The sequence below is a fragment of the Lampetra fluviatilis genome, chromosome 5 (genome assembly GCF_964198595.1).
Source record: "Lampetra fluviatilis chromosome 5, kcLamFluv1.1, whole genome shotgun sequence".
NCBI lineage: Eukaryota > Metazoa > Chordata > Hyperoartia > Petromyzontiformes > Petromyzontidae > Lampetra > Lampetra fluviatilis.
In genome coordinates, this window is record NC_136279.1 from 8337400 (window position 1) to 8353345 (window position 15946).

The 15946-nt window shown below is 48.2% G+C and overlaps 1 protein-coding gene across 3 annotated transcripts in view; it reads left to right on the forward strand.

The window, feature by feature from the left end:
- The first annotated feature begins 4569 nt into the window (after window positions 1–4569).
- Window positions 4570–15946, forward strand: part of BAX (BCL2 associated X, apoptosis regulator) — a 36507-nt gene continuing 25130 nt past the window's right edge. Inside the window, exons 1-2 of one of the 3 annotated variants that reach the window (XM_078856652.1) lie at window positions 4570–4872; window positions 8083–8156. In XM_078856652.1, the coding sequence (XP_078712778.1) occupies window positions 4761–4872; window positions 8083–8156 (186 nt within the window). In that variant the 5' untranslated portion in view covers window positions 4570–4760. Of the gene's footprint in view, window positions 4873–8082; window positions 8157–15946 lie in introns of those variants that run through there. The other 2 variants (XM_078856654.1, XM_078856655.1) reach the window with 2 other exon arrangements.

A 15946-nucleotide genomic window follows, 5' to 3' on the forward strand; every position in this document is an offset into this window, starting at 1 on the left:
TGTTGACCAAACCTCATGCCAACGTTGACCCAACCGCGTGCCAGTGTTGACCCAACCTCATGCCAACGTTGACCCAACCGCGTGCCAGTGTTGACCAAACCTCATGCCAACGTTGACCCAACCTCATGCCAACGTTGACCCAACCACGTGCCAACGTTGACCCAACCTCATGCCAACGTTGACCCAACCTCATGCCAACGTTGACCCAACCTCGTGCCAACGTTGACTCAACAGGGTGCCAGCGTTGACCCAACAGGGTGCCAGCGTTGACCCAACCTCATGCCAACGTTGACCCAACCTCATGTCAACGTTGACCCAACCGCGTGCCAACGTTGACCCAACCTCGTGCCAGCGTTGACCCAACCTCATGCCAACGTTGACCCAACAGGGTGCCAGCGTTGACCCAACAGGGTGCCAGCGTTGACCCAACAGGGTGCCAGCGTTGACCCAACAGGGTGCCAGCGTTGACCCAACCGCGTGCAAACGTTGACCCAACAGGGTGCCAGCGTTGACCCAACAGGGTGCCAACGTTGACCCAACAGGGTGCCAGCGTTGACCCAACAGGGTGCCAGCGTTGACCCAACCGCGTGCCAACGTTGACCCAACAGGGTGCCAGCGTTGACCCAACAGGGTGCCAGCGTTGACCCAACAGGGTGCCAGCGTTGACCCAACATGGTGCCAGCGTTGACCCAACAGGGTGCCAACGTTGACCCAACAGGGTGCCAACGTTGACCCAACAGCGTGCCAGCGTAGACCCAACATGGTGCCAGCGTTGACCCAACCTCGTGCCAACGTTGACCCAACGGTGCCAGCGTTGACCCAACCTCGTGCCAACGTTGACCCAACAGGGTGCCAGCGTTGACCCAACCGCGTGCCAACGTTGACCCAACAGGGTGCCAGCGTTGACCCAACCGCGTGCCAACGTTGACCCAACAGGGTGCCAGCGTTGACCCAACCTCATGCCAACGTTGACCCAACCTCATGCCAACGTTGACCCAACCGCGTGCCAGCGTTGACCCAACCTCATGCCAACGTTGACCCAACCTCATGCCAACGTTGACCCAACCTCATGCCAACGTTGACCCAACAGGATGCCAACGTTGACCCAACCGCGTGCCAACGTTGACCCAACCTCGTGCCAACGTTGACCCAACAGGATGCCAACGTTGACCCAACCGCGTGCCAACGTTGACCCAACCTCATGCCAACGTTGACCCAACCTCATGCCAACGTTGACCCAACCTCATGCCAACGTTGACCCAACCTCATGCCAACGTTGACCCAACAGGATGCCAACGTTGACCCAACCGCGTGCCAACGTTGACCCAACCTCATGCCAACGTTGACCCAACAGGATGCCAACGTTGACCCAACCGCGTGCCAGTGTTGACCCAACCTCATGCCAACGTTGACCCAACCTCGTGCCAGTGTTGACCAAACCTCATGCCAACGTTGACCCAACCGCGTGCCAGTGTTGACCCAACCTCATGCCAACGTTGACCCAACCGCGTGCCAGTGTTGACCAAACCTCATGCCAACGTTGACCCAACCTCATGCCAACGTTGACCCAACCACGTGCCAACGTTGACCCAACCTCATGCCAACGTTGACCCAACCTCATGCCAACGTTGACCCAACCGCGTGCCAACGTTGACCCAACAGGGTGCCAGCGTTGACCCAACAGGGTGCCAACGTTGACCCAACAGGGTGCCAGCGTTGACCCAACCTCATGCCAACGTTGACCCAACCGCGTGCCAACGTTGACCCAACAGGGTGCCAGCGTTGACCCAACAGGGTGCCAACGTTGACCCAACAGGGTGCCAGCGTTGACCCAACAGGGTGCCAGCGTTGACCCAACCGCGTGCCAACGTTGACCCAACAGGGTGCCAGCGTTGACCCAACAGGGTGCCAGCGTTGACCCAACAGGGTGCCAGCGTTGACCCAACAGGGTGCCAGCGTTGACCCAACAGGGTGCCAACGTTGACACAACCTCATGCCAACGTTGACCCAACAGGGTGCCAACGTTGACCCAACAGCGTGCCAGCGTAGACCCAACAGGGTGCCAGCGTTGACCCAACCTCGTGCCAACGTTGACCCAACGGTGCCAGCATTGACCCAACCTCGTGCCAACGTTGACCCAACAGGGTGCCAGCGTTGACCCAACCGCGTGCCAACGTTGACCCAACAGGGTGCCAGCGTTGACCCAACCGCGTGCCAACGTTGACCCAACAGGGTGCCAGCGTTGACCCAACCTCATGCCAACGTTGACCCAACCTCATGCCAACGTTGACCCAACCGCGTGCCAGCGTTGACCCAACCTCATGCCAACGTTGACCCAACCTCATGCCAACGTTGACCCAACCTCATGCCAACGTTGACCCAACAGGATGCCAACGTTGACCCAACCGCGTGCCAACGTTGACCCAACCTCGTGCCAACGTTGACCCAACAGGATGCCAACGTTGACCCAACCGCGTGCCAACGTTGACCCAACCTCATGCCAACGTTGACCCAACCTCATGCCAACGTTGACCCAACCTCATGCCAACGTTGACCCAACCTCATGCCAACGTTGACCCAACAGGATGCCAACGTTGACCCAACCGCGTGCCAACGTTGACCCAACCTCATGCCAACGTTGACCCAACAGGATGCCAACGTTGACCCAACCGCGTGCCAGTGTTGACCCAACCTCATGCCAACGTTGACCCAACCTCGTGCCAGTGTTGACCAAACCTCATGCCAACGTTGACCCAACCGCGTGCCAGTGTTGACCCAACCTCATGCCAACGTTGACCCAACCGCGTGCCAGTGTTGACCAAACCTCATGCCAACGTTGACCCAACCTCATGCCAACGTTGACCCAACCACGTGCCAACGTTGACCCAACCTCATGCCAACGTTGACCCAACCTCATGCCAACGTTGACCCAACCTCGTGCCAACGTTGACTCAACAGGGTGCCAGCGTTGACCCAACAGGGTGCCAGCGTTGACCCAACCGCGTGCCAACGTTGACCCAACCTCATGCCAACGTTGACCCAACCTCATGCCAGCGTTGACCCAACCTCGTGCCAACGTTGACCCAACAGGGTGCCAGCGTTGACCCAACAGGGTGCCAGCGTTGACCCAACCTCATGCCAACGTTGACGCAACATGCCAACGTTGACCCAACCGCGTGCCAACGTTGACCCAACCTCATGCCAACGTTGACCCAACCGCGTGCCAACGTTGACCCAACAGGGTGCCAACGTTGACCCAACCTCATGCCAACGTTGACCCAACCGCGTGCCAACGTTGACCCAACAGGGTGCCAACGTTGACCCAACATGCCAACGTTGACCCAACCGCGTGCCAACGTTGACCCAACCTCATGCCAACGTTGACCCAACAGGGTGCCAGCGTTGACCCAACAGGGTGCCAGAGTTGACCCAACCGCGTGCCAACGTTGACCCAACAGGATGCCAGCGTTGGGCGAACGTCTGGGTTCATTGGGAGTTGGTCTTGAAGCAGTGTCGGCATTTTGTGGGGCATGCCCAGGCATGCCCGCCTGGGCACTGCAATTGGGACGCACTTTGGACGGTGATCAGGGCACGCTTCTCTCGGGAGAAAGAGTTTTGATTTCACCGCGGTGATATTATCGGGATATAACCACTTTGGAGATCTGTGAGAAGTCTTCGTGAGGCGTACGTATGCATACCTGTCGACCCATACGTTTTATCCGCATTCTTGTAGAGGGGAATTGAGTGTTCAGGTCCACACGGTGTACAGCCGTCGTCAATACGGGCAATATTTGTTTTGTACATTTTGTTTGTGTTTCTCCCTTGTGGTGGGACTGTGTGGGATGAACGTTGAGATTTATAAGGGCACGGGGTGACCAATAAGGTCTGTAATAAGGTAGGGCACTGATAAGGGGTTGACATGTATGACGTGTGTATGTGTTTCAGTCATTCTCTTAAGCCTTAAGCTACGAGAAACGCCCATAAACTGTTAACATCAGCCATGATCAATCCGCTGCTAGACGACGGCTGAAGTGTTGTATTGTACTTAAGAACACAAACATTTTGAGGGTGTGCGTTGCAACTGGGAACCGGTTATGGCTATATTTTTGTCAATTGTCGCTGCTAATTTTGCTCCGTAAGGCGTCACCGCACGATTGGTTCCACACTCCAGACCGCATTATTGTCGCCGTTATTATTGTTAACATTAACCCCCAACGTAATGAGGCCACACTACCTGCTTTATGGACACTTCTGATATCTGCGAAACAATTTCGCTTTCCAAAAATTGCCACTGCGATGCCACGCTATGACGTCATTCGCCACTAAGTGACGGTACCGTCACCACGTCGCCTGTGCCAGGCTAGGTGCACTTCGAGTCCAACACCATCGCCCCCTCCTTATTTTACTCCTCTAGGGGCAACACGACGTCGTGATCAGTGAACTCCATCGCGCTAGGTGACGTCATGTCACCGTTATTAAGACGATGTCCCGCCACCCCCCCGCTGACCTCCCGGTGACGTCACGCGGAGTTGGCCCCGCCCTGTATACACCCCTCCACCCCCCCCGGAAGTGGCTCGCGCGCGCGCGCGTGTGCGTGTGCGCGGCTCCGTAGTGCTTCGTGCTCAAGAAGAACAACAACAACAACTTCTAAACTCCTTAAACTTGTTCCGTAGTCGTCGTCGTCGTCTTTCATCGTCGTAGTCGTCGGTGTCGTCGCCGGTGCAGTGAGGGAAGGCGAGAGGTTCTAAGACCGGCGCGTCATGTCCGAGGGAGCGTCGGGGGACGCGGCGCGGGTGAACGCCGAGGCCGGCGGCGGGAGCCGGGCGCTGGCGGCAGGCGGGGAGGACGCAGCCGGGAGAGCGGCGAGGAGAGGTGAGACGGCGGTCTGCAGAGACGTACAACACACACACGCACACGGCTCTTTGGCTATCCACTGCTGGATGATGGTCTTCCACCCACTCACCCACTCACTCACCCACCCACTCACCCACCCACTCACCCACTCACCCACTCACCCACTCACCCACCCACTCACCCACCCACTCACCCACTCACCCACCCGCTCACCCACCCGCTCACCCACTCACTCACCCACTCACCCACTCACCCACCCACTCACCCACCCACTCACCCACTCACCCACCCACTCACCCACCCGCTCACCCACCCACCCGCTCACTCACCCACCCGCTCACCCACCCGCTCACCCACTCACTCACCCATCCACTCATCAACTCACCCACTCACCCACTCATCCACTCATCCACTCACCCACTCACTCACCCAGGGATGATGTTTGGAACAAAGGTACCGTGGATTGTTGCTGCGCTGTCATGCGCTAAAAACGTAGCCTATAGCGCCTGGCTATGCACGGTGATGGGCCAGGCTTGGCTTCTTCCAAGGTGAAGCGCTTTGCGGGTGATGAGATGATCATTATTGACAAGACAGGGTACCAACTGAGACTGGGGGGCTCGTCTAGCGGCGGGGTAGGAGGTCATACGGGGAGGTGGTGGTGGGGGGGTTTGAAGTGTTTAAGTGAGAGTTCGTAAACAACATTGTAAACACAGACGTTCATTGCTTTGTGTCAATCCACTGCTGGATGGAGGCCTCCCGCGGTGGTGAGATGTTAACTACATCGCCTGGCATACAGGAGGTCGTGGGTTCGATCCCGACCTCCCTGTGACACCGGTTGTAAATTTGTAGTTTGCGTGTCTGTCTCTCTTTCCCCGTGATCGCGTGTATTCTTCTCCGGATCCTCCGGTTTTCCATCCACATTTAGAAACGTGCGTTTAGCGTATTTGTCCGTTATGCATTTCCACACGATGAGCCATTTCGTTGAGCTATTATTATTATCTGTGGCTAGGTCGCTTCTTCTAAAAAAAAACGGCGACATAGCTCAAGTTGGCCATTTACCTGTTAAACAAAAAACATTCCCAACTTATTCCAACCCTGCCACCATCATCTCTCTCCTTCGGTGGACAGCATCTCGGGCTCGTTCCCGTTCCTTGGCGTGCCGCGCTGCCGTGAACCGAAACCACCCGCCATCGATCATCATTCTAGCGACGTGCCCCCTGCCCGATCGCACTTTCGGTTCTTAGAGTAAAAAAACATCATGTATTTAACTCGCGTATGTTGTATAATCCACGTGTTCCTCTTTCTATCTCTCTGTGTAATTCCCCGCATGCATGTATCTCTGAAAACGAATTTCTGTAGAACTGCTTTTTGTATTTGGTTTGTGGTGCTTCTCCTGCACCTCTGATTAGCACGAAATAAGTTCAACATACATATCAATCGAGGCTTCTTAGCATAATTATAGTGTATGTACTTTGACATCCGAACTATTAATATCATACTATAGTGGTCATAAATAAATATACTCAAAACACGTCAACAAATAATAAATTAGCGACGTTTCGGGCAATGACCCTTCTTCATAGCACATGTTGTATTTTGGAAACGCATGTAAGCCAGAATCAGATTTAAGAAATTATGCCTCTACCTACACCCACGACTCTACCCACACTGACCTGCAGATGACAGCCTTTATAGCGCTTATCAGGAGATGGTACTTCGATTTATGACTCATGTGTCTGCCCAACTTTAACCAGACGAGTTTGCTCGTCACTGAACTTCCAGCTGGGCGACTCGGCATTAGAGCGAGATTCTCGTAACCAGGGGAGGGTTTTCCAGTTAAAATCCTGGTTAGGGGTTGACGCAGCCCATCATCCCTCCTAGATGGATGAAATAGGACCGAGTGTGGGTAAGCAATCATCAATATGTGTCTGATTGCACAAGCCTCCCACCATAAGAATGTGGAATTTCCACCACTGGCTCAGAACGTTGAACAGGAGAGGAAATACATATTGATACTCATTTTCAAAATAAATCACTTCTTGAGTTTTGATCACTGAAAAAATGTATCGGTCATTAACTAGCTGCCTTTGAGAATACACACGAAAGAATGTGTGTATTCATATTCGTTTTTATATTTGTATGATTATAAATGATGGGATATTTGGTAAACGTAGACATGCATTGAATGCACGTTTATATGTAAAGGGAAAAAGCATGCAGGGCAGTTGTATATACTCCTATATGCTAAAAGACATTGACGACACACATGCACTACATACTATATGTTGTGTACATCCAGCAGTGGATTGGTCATGACTGATGAAGATGAACATACATTATTTTGCTGCAGTAAACTTGTACAAACAATAGCTGGTTGATTAAAATAACACATGTTTTAATGTTACCTAGAGGAAACGAAAATCTCGACGTTTTGTCCCACTGGCCTTTTTCAGGAAATACACCTAAATATTGTATGTATATTGAACTTATTTTGCAACGTACGTAGCCAACTGTGCTAATCGGAGGTGCGGGTGAAGGACCACAAACTAAACACAAAAAGCAGTTCTCAAGAAATGAGTGTTCAATCGAGATGATGATTTAAAAGTGCATCGCTCCTAGTGGATTCCTAATATTGGAATGAAGAGCGTTCCAGATGGCCGCAGAAGCGTATCTGAAAGCGCGAGATGCAGTGACCATCTTTGTTCGATGATAATTGTAAATTTACAGGTTAAATAAAAACTTTGAGTTTTCTGTGATTACTGTGAGGAATGGCAGATTGAGATATATATAGCAAACTGGCCTGCCTACGGGCTGGGAGGTTGCCACCAGATAACAACAGCCAGTTAGTGGGTTTGTGAACCCAATTTTTGCTAAACCTTAGAATGGTATCCCCTCTGGCTTGTGAGTTTTCTCCAGGCATTCTAGTTTCCTCCCACACAGCAACACCACAAAAATGAATTGTCGAATAGAACAAATGCAAAACTCTCTTAAAAATGAGTCTTGAGGCTCAGCGAGGTTCTTCTAAGTAAATAAATTAATATTATTCTTACGATTTACAGACCCTAAAGCTGTCTGCCTGGCTTTGAGCCTCAGACGTTTACACCTAATTATAAACGTTCCCAATGTGCCTCAGTCTAGCTAATGAAGCCTGGGGCATGATTGCAGAAGCCTAAGGAACCTAAGTGTGTCTGAGGCATATACGTTCCTGTGTTTGTGTCACCCTCGCAGGCTCCGTGAGCGACCACATCAACGTTCAGGCCGGGCAGCTCCTCCGCAGGTATGGACTTGGGAACCTGTGTGAAGTACGTATGTAACGGTTGATCAAGCTACTTGCTGCCACCTCGCAGCAGTGTTGTCCTTCCCCCACACCTCCGATTAGCACGGTTGGCTACGTACGGTGCAAAAGAAGTTCAACATACATACAGTGGGTTTCAGTCTCACAGACTTGCAGTGCGTGAACCACCTAGCCTTGCCTGTAAATCATAGGCGTGCAGTACCACCACACCTATGGCATGTAGCTGGAGATGCAGCATGTCAAAATTGGCCCATTTTTTGAACAGATGCTGCTGGGTACAACAACAACATATTTTCGGTTGGTGGATCACAAGGATGTTGTCAAACTCCATTTCCGTAGGGTGTCAACATGGCTTTGCCAGAAAACTGCACAGCAAATGTGGACTCCATATGTTCCACCTTTATGGGATAGAGTGTGGCCCCCTTTCACGTGGGGATTTTATCCTGATGTTGCGGTTTCCTCCCACATGTAAACACTCAATAATTGGCTAATAGTACCTTAATGTATAGAGGACCACAGAGCTTGGAGGGGGGGATTTGGCAACGACTCACCGCCTGGCTGCCTTTCCCGCTTGTCCGTTGTTCTTCTCACCTCTAAGTTTTTCTATTTCTTTGAGACTGTGCCTCGCATTACAATTTGAAATTATTCTTCGATTTTTATTGTATTTTATTATATTTTTCATGCACTCACAACATCTCAATTGTCTCGGAGCACAGGATATTGTTGGTACGGAAGACCCATAGGCTGATGGACTCAACATTTTATTTAATTAAGCGGGTAGACAGAAGGAAGTTATTTGATAGAATTACTACCTCCAGTGCTTGACAGCAGCACAAAATGAGCTTTTGTTTGGTATTTGTCTTAGTTTGGTTTTAACAGTGGAGTGGCATTCAAAGTAGGGAACGTGGCTATTGTTGGTGGAGATGGAACGATTAAGTCAGCTCGTTTGCATGAAGCTATGTGGATAGTTGCAAGGCAAGATGATGAAAGATGCTGGCGGTTTGGGGAAGTATCTTCAGCAGTAGATAGATCATGATTATGATCATGATGGTGAAGATTTAGAATCACATTACATCAGTGTGGTTGAAACATTACCTGGTCATACATGGATGGGCAATTTGAATTGATAGTGGTGTAAGTAGTTGATTGTGTACTCGCATGCGCAACAAATACAATAAGTTAAATCGCCAAGTACAGGTGCAATAACTGTTAAATATGTACAAAATATTGGATAAGCTTGCATTGAAATATTTATCATTCGCTTGGTGTAAGTAGCCTGAAGGGTCTTGACTTTTCCTGTGGCGCGCGGTATTGCTGACCAGGGGAAGCTTTTAGCGAACAATTCTGTCCCTATGGAAGATGGGGGGAAATACCCTCCCTTTATACTTGTGACGTCAAGTGTGAAGTCGCTTTGTCGTAAACATATTTATTGTGGCTGTGGTGCAAGACGTGTAGAAACCTCGTAACCCCCCCTAAGGCTGTTAATTCCTTGAAATTCACCCACCAAGCAGTAAAATATGGTGAGACAAAACATCAGCATGTACGGAGATGAAAAACAATTGAGTAAAAAGGCATCACATTTAAAGTATTAGGGAACGACCCTGCAATTGCTTGTTCACGTCAATGCTGTTGGAAGGCCATCTAAGAGAGAGAGCTCCCTCTAGAGGACACTACGCATATTGTCTGCCACGCTGCCGTAATCATCTTGGTAGATGAGGGACTACCCAAACTTTATCCTATTACTCAAGACCGGGGTGGGGGGGGGGCAAGGGAATTTAGAAACTTGTCCATTCTTTCAAATACTGCACTGAGGGATTGAACCGGTGATCTCTGGGTTCATAGAAAAACCCCCAGAAAAAAGCCAAAGCATACTCGGGGATGAGACTCATCAGTCGGTGAAGACCATGAATTTAGCCGTGTGTGTACACACACAACTGGCACGGAACGTTGAGTGTTGGCACTCGCTGGGTGGATGAATGGAAAGATTAGGTCCCCAAGCATGTAGCTGCTTGTGTCTGTTAATTGTTTTTGACGTTCCTTGGCAGCGTGAATCTGCCAGTGGCCATCTGGGCATGCCGGACCACTACATACAAATGTTGGGAGCTGAGTGTTAAGTGATGGTGATGCAGACTCGTTTATTACTAGCAGTGAGATCGTTATTCTGCATTGTAAGGCTGTGGTTGACCACAGGTCTGTGGCTTCATTCGGATATGCCAACAATCATCGCCACCTTTATCACTGACTGTGCTTCATGACAGAAAAATGCAAATAGTTGCAGGCTGACATTTCAATAAATTATCCTTTGAACAGTACTTAAATAAAGGGTGAACTTTATGCTTGGACTCCACTGGCAACACAAAAATGTACGGGTGGAGTGGTGGCATGGTGGTGAGCGCATTGCGCTATGAACTCGGCGAACTGGGTTTGATCCCTGGCCTCAGAGCTGAGTTGCCCATGTGTGACTATATTATGGTGAACAAGAGTTGCGCAGATTTAGGGTAACCCTGTCGCCGTGAAAGCATTAATCAAACAGCAGGAGCCTCACGACAGTCAAGACAGCCTGTCATTTGGGACGTTACCAGGGTCTGGCACGTGGAGCCACTCCTGGCCACGGCTAACATCGGTGGTGAGGCCTGGGCCCCCTTCAACCCGCACTGACCAGCGTGAAGTATGCTCAAACATCCCCAGTGACGGACGTGGCATGAGAATGCCTTCACGTCGTAGTGGAATAACAAAGGGCTATAAATAATTTGTATAGGTTAATGCCACCTATGGATTTTATAGGTTTATACCATTGAACATTCTATAGAGTCACACAACTACAGAGTCTAAGTGTACCACAATAACAAAAAAAAACATTGTTTTGTAAATCGAACCGAGACCTTGAAACTTGACAATTTGTTGAAACAATGAAATATGAATATTCCAATCGAAATCCAGGAATGCACTTAACTAAAATAATTCAGCAATCAAGGTCGGCAGTAATAGCAACCCTGCATTCATATCCCTGACTTCAGCCATCCGTGTATAAATCGGGTGCTCAAGTGTCGTGAGTTGAAGGTCTCAGCCTGGTCACTAATGATTGAGACATTTTATTTTCTTTGTCCTTTAATTGCGCGTGAATTATTTAATCAAGCCATCTGCTCGTTCACCAGGGATTGTACCAAAGAGCCAATCATTTACATGTTTGTGATCTGGATTTGAAGCTTTCGTAACTGCAGGAATCCATACTCTTTGGTTCTTTCGGTAAAGTTACGTAGGTATAAAATAAAATAAATCACGACGTTTCGATCGCAACACAAGCAATCGTCATCATGTGGCTGCCACTTTGTAATCATTCTTGACTGTTGTACATCGTCCCCTCTCGCCATCACGTGTCGTGCGAAAGCCCCCTTTTCTTCATAGTTTGGACGATGTTATTAACCTACGTATGGTTTCAAATCCATGTGTTCTTCTTTCTGTCAATGTTAAGCATGTACGATTCACGGAAGTTATATACCATAGTTTAATTTAGCCCAAATGACAAGTGAGGCTGAACAAACGAAAAACAATATGAACAAGGGAACAAATATGTAGGTTTTATCAAATTGTGATGCAGTGGGGGGGGGGGAGGGTGAATCGCTCCAAGTCCAATGCCGAGCTTACTGTAGGGGATGTGATGATTCCTCCCCTGGTGAAACGATAAATTGTCGTGATTCAAACCAAGCACACACTCTCTATAACCTTCGTGTGAACGCAGCATTCATGAGCGGATTCTGGCGTGACCCGAACCTGTTACGTACAACATTGCCATCTTTGTCAGCCATGATCTGTCCACAGGTCTCCCCAAGCCATTGCCATCCCTCCTGCTAATGCACAATCCGGTCGTATTACCTGCCTTGAAAAAATAACACCGACAGAAATTGCATCAAAAAGTTGAACATTGCGCAAGAAAAGGGACGGAGAGGTGCATGCTGGGAATAATCAGAATCTTTATCCTTAAGCTTCTTTTTCACAGATGCCCAGTAGGGGCGGGTGAGAAACTTACAACAATACGAAGCGACACAAAGAGGCACAAACATGTACGAATAGAATAAAATCGCCACTTGCACGTATCGTGTACCTAAGATGCGATTTTGCACGATGTGTCATTATACCGTGACCTTACTGTATACGTTATATCCCAGCCGTAGTGGACAGCTTATCTGTATTTAATGGGTGGCTAGGTTTGCACATGCGTTGCGGTGATTGATGCCCAGGTGTGTGAACTTTGAATGCCTTTCAGAGCCTGTGTTTGCACAAGTGTGTCAGTTGCCCGCCTGGTCTGACTCATAGGCAAGACTGCACTCTAACCAAAACAACATCACGAATTATTTCATAATTTTTTGCTATTTCCTTTTACGCGCAGCATAACCTTCGGATTGTTCACCGCTGATGTGACTCGGATGGTTGAAACCGTTTCAGAGTTTGCTTCCTTAAATAAGTGGTGCTGGTAAAATGAAGGGTAATCCATTTACGGATACCCTACGCGATTGTTCAACACACAAATGTATTGCATGAGACGAGGGTTATTAGTAATCAGTGGGGTGTCCGTAAAATGATCACTCGGGGCTTTTGATTCCAAAAGCCCCATAGGCCGATAGAACACGACACATTGTATTTCATTGTTACTTTTAGGTATTTTGTCATGATCTGAAAACACTCTTTTAGTAATTAATCCTTTATAGCAGTAAAATGTTTCACAAATGTTATATATCTTAATACAATAGCCTTAGAATGTTCAGCGCAAAATAATATGTTGGAGACCACTTTCATTTGTTTGAGTTCCTCCTCACGCCATACGGGTCGTGGAGGGCTATTTGACCATACTTCCCCATGCTGGCTGTGCGGATTGGTGAAGGTGGGGGGCAATGGTAGCATAGTACGGTACAATAATGAATTTTACTGCACTGAGCTCTGCTGACGAAATGTCAGCCCAACACTTTTATCACTTGTTCTGAATAATTAATTATATTTAAGGAGTTAAAAATATAAAATAAGCTAATGTTTAAGGCCAACGGGCCCTTTGTCCGGAGCTCATAGAGACAAAGTGCAATCGTGACTGACTCACTGTTGTGCCTTAAAATGCACTACGCTAATAGTTAAACATAATGCAGATTCAGCCTTGCAATTTTGGTTTAAAATGTAATCTGTGAAACATGTGCGTTGTCATTATTTAAAAATGTGTTACGGTAACATCTATCAATCATGTAACCAATTCATAGCCCCCCAACAATTCTATGAATCACAACAATAAAATAATCGCACATTTTTTTCTTGTTTTTATCATCTCGTTTGTATTTTCTTTCTCTCGTTTGCACAGTTTTGTTCGCTCCCTTAGCCTAAAAGCAATAGTAGCACCTCCATTTACATTTTATTTGCTTTAATTGTAAATTAAACAAAAATGAGCACACGTATACTTTTAAACATGTTGGGTAGAGCAGTGGTGCACTGTAGTACGAAGCTTGTATTCGATTCCTGGCCACGGATAACATCAGTAGCAAGCGATATCTGAACCGATGCTCGGTCACAGCCTTTACCAACCCATACTGACCAGGTCAGCATGGTGAAGTATGGTCAAACAGGTCCCATGACCGATACGGCATGGAATGGCCTTCATCCAGCAGTGGATTGATAAAAGGCTGAAACAAAAGAGAGACAGGTGGCTGAGCGGGGAGCCTAGGAGTCTGTGTGCTTGCTGCCGAGACTGTTTGCACATCCGATAGTTCAATTTACCACACAGCCTGCAATTGAAGTGTGTGCTGTGTGCTGCATCATCATGAACACGACCAAGGTTCTTCGCTCTTGTAAAGTGGATGTTAAAGCTGGACAAGTAACGACGCATCGATTTCAAATTCGATTACTATGCTCGCTCAGCGGGTATCAAATTGTGCGCGCGAGTATTAGTGCATTTATTTGACCAACATAAAGGACACACACATTTTCATCCTGGAAGGACATGTCCAATGTTATCTGACCGATCGATTTTTACTGTCAACTTTTAGTCAAATAAAATGGCACGTCTTCAAATGAACGTATGAACTGGAAACCCGATTTTAAGTGTTTTTTTTCTTTTCATTATAACCGCACCCTGAATCACTACTACAGATTCGCAGGGCTGCATGCGCTAGTGACCATTTGTTTCGATATCCCCACTCGCTTTCATCACGTTTGAGCATGTCGGCAGTAAGCGGTGGAGTGTCTTGAATCATCGGTTAAATATAAACTGAATGGTGAGAATAAGGCGCGTGCTGTAGTGATTTACATTATTTTCGCTCTTTCCCATCTTTGAGTTGAGTATTATTTGCGTCGTGTGTCGTTCAGTGTTTGTTCAGCCGTTTTACTGCAGGGCTTTCTCTTTGTAGTCGACAAAACCTGATGGATTGAGTTTATATATATATTTTTTTACAATTTCATTATTTTCTTGTCTCCACTCAGGATAAATTAGGGGTGTTGTAAAAGTCTGTGGTCTGACCCAGAGAACAATGAGTGGAGTGACCTTGATGAAGCTGGGTTATGTATGTACATGGTCTCCTTGAAGTGCAGTCTACTTGGTCAGTCATCATCATCGCCGATGTCCAAAGTTCTCACCCAGAACTCCTTGTCTCACTCGTCAAACCACTCGGTCCAGGTTGCTTCATGTTCATGAGAAATTCGCCTTTCTTGGGAGCGATTCTTTAAAGAAACGAACCTCGTTTTTAGCCCCTTTTGTCGATGCCCTGTTGGAGGATGGTGTCTTCTATACCGTGTAGATCATGGGGGCTGGTGAGGAAAGGAGGGGGCAGCAAGTCCAGTTGAGACATCGCTCGCCACCGATGTTAGCTGTGGCCCTGAATCAAACTCGCATCACTGAGTTCACCGAGCAGTGATATTATGTTTTCAATACTTACCTAATTTATGCATCCTGAGCTGTACGACACAGGTTTAATGTCTTGTTTGCTATAATCCTAAAAAAAGTCCTAGGACTCGGTGTGCATTCCTGCGTAAGTAGTTGATATTATAATACTGTACGTTGAAAAACAATGGAAATGACTCAAAAGCACTCCAGATAGACATCAATGCAGGAATATATACAATTAGCAAAAAGCGTGATGCTGCATTGACACATGCACCACAGCCCTTAACCCCACCATCGCTGACGTCACTGTCATCGGTTACCCTACCGCCGCCACTTAGTGTCAACCCAACTCTCATCGGTAATAAATTACTCGCTTCGCTGACGGCTTTGGCGCCGTCTAGCTACCATGAGCATAGCTGTAATCTATCCGCCTTGGTTGATCTATGAATCTTGAATGACCTGCAATCCCCATCCTGTCTCCTTGCCGTGTCCAAACACCCAACTGTTGCTGCTGCTGCTGCTCTGGTATTTGCCCAATGCAAATTGCTTTGCGACTTGCAGATGGTGGATGGCGGTGGACTCTGAGCTATTAATTTGGTCCCATAAAAGTGTTTGCCCACTCTCCATGCCAGGCCATGCCTGCTGCAAAAAAAAAAACTTGCAATTAATAAAGGGGATTTTGTCGTATTCATTTCAAAAGGGAACCCTGAGAGAATAACCCACTTTCGATTTAAAGCTTTCGTGACTGCAGGAATTCATCTTCTTGGTTCTTTCGGTAAAGTCACGTAGAATGGAAATAATATACCTGCTCTCCACCTGAGGACGGCTGCTTGCGTTGTGGCCGAAACGTCGTGAGAATTATTTTATTATTTCCATTCTACGTGACTTTACTGAAAGAACCAAGAAAATAACCCACTTGTGAAGTAGATTTTGCCACATTC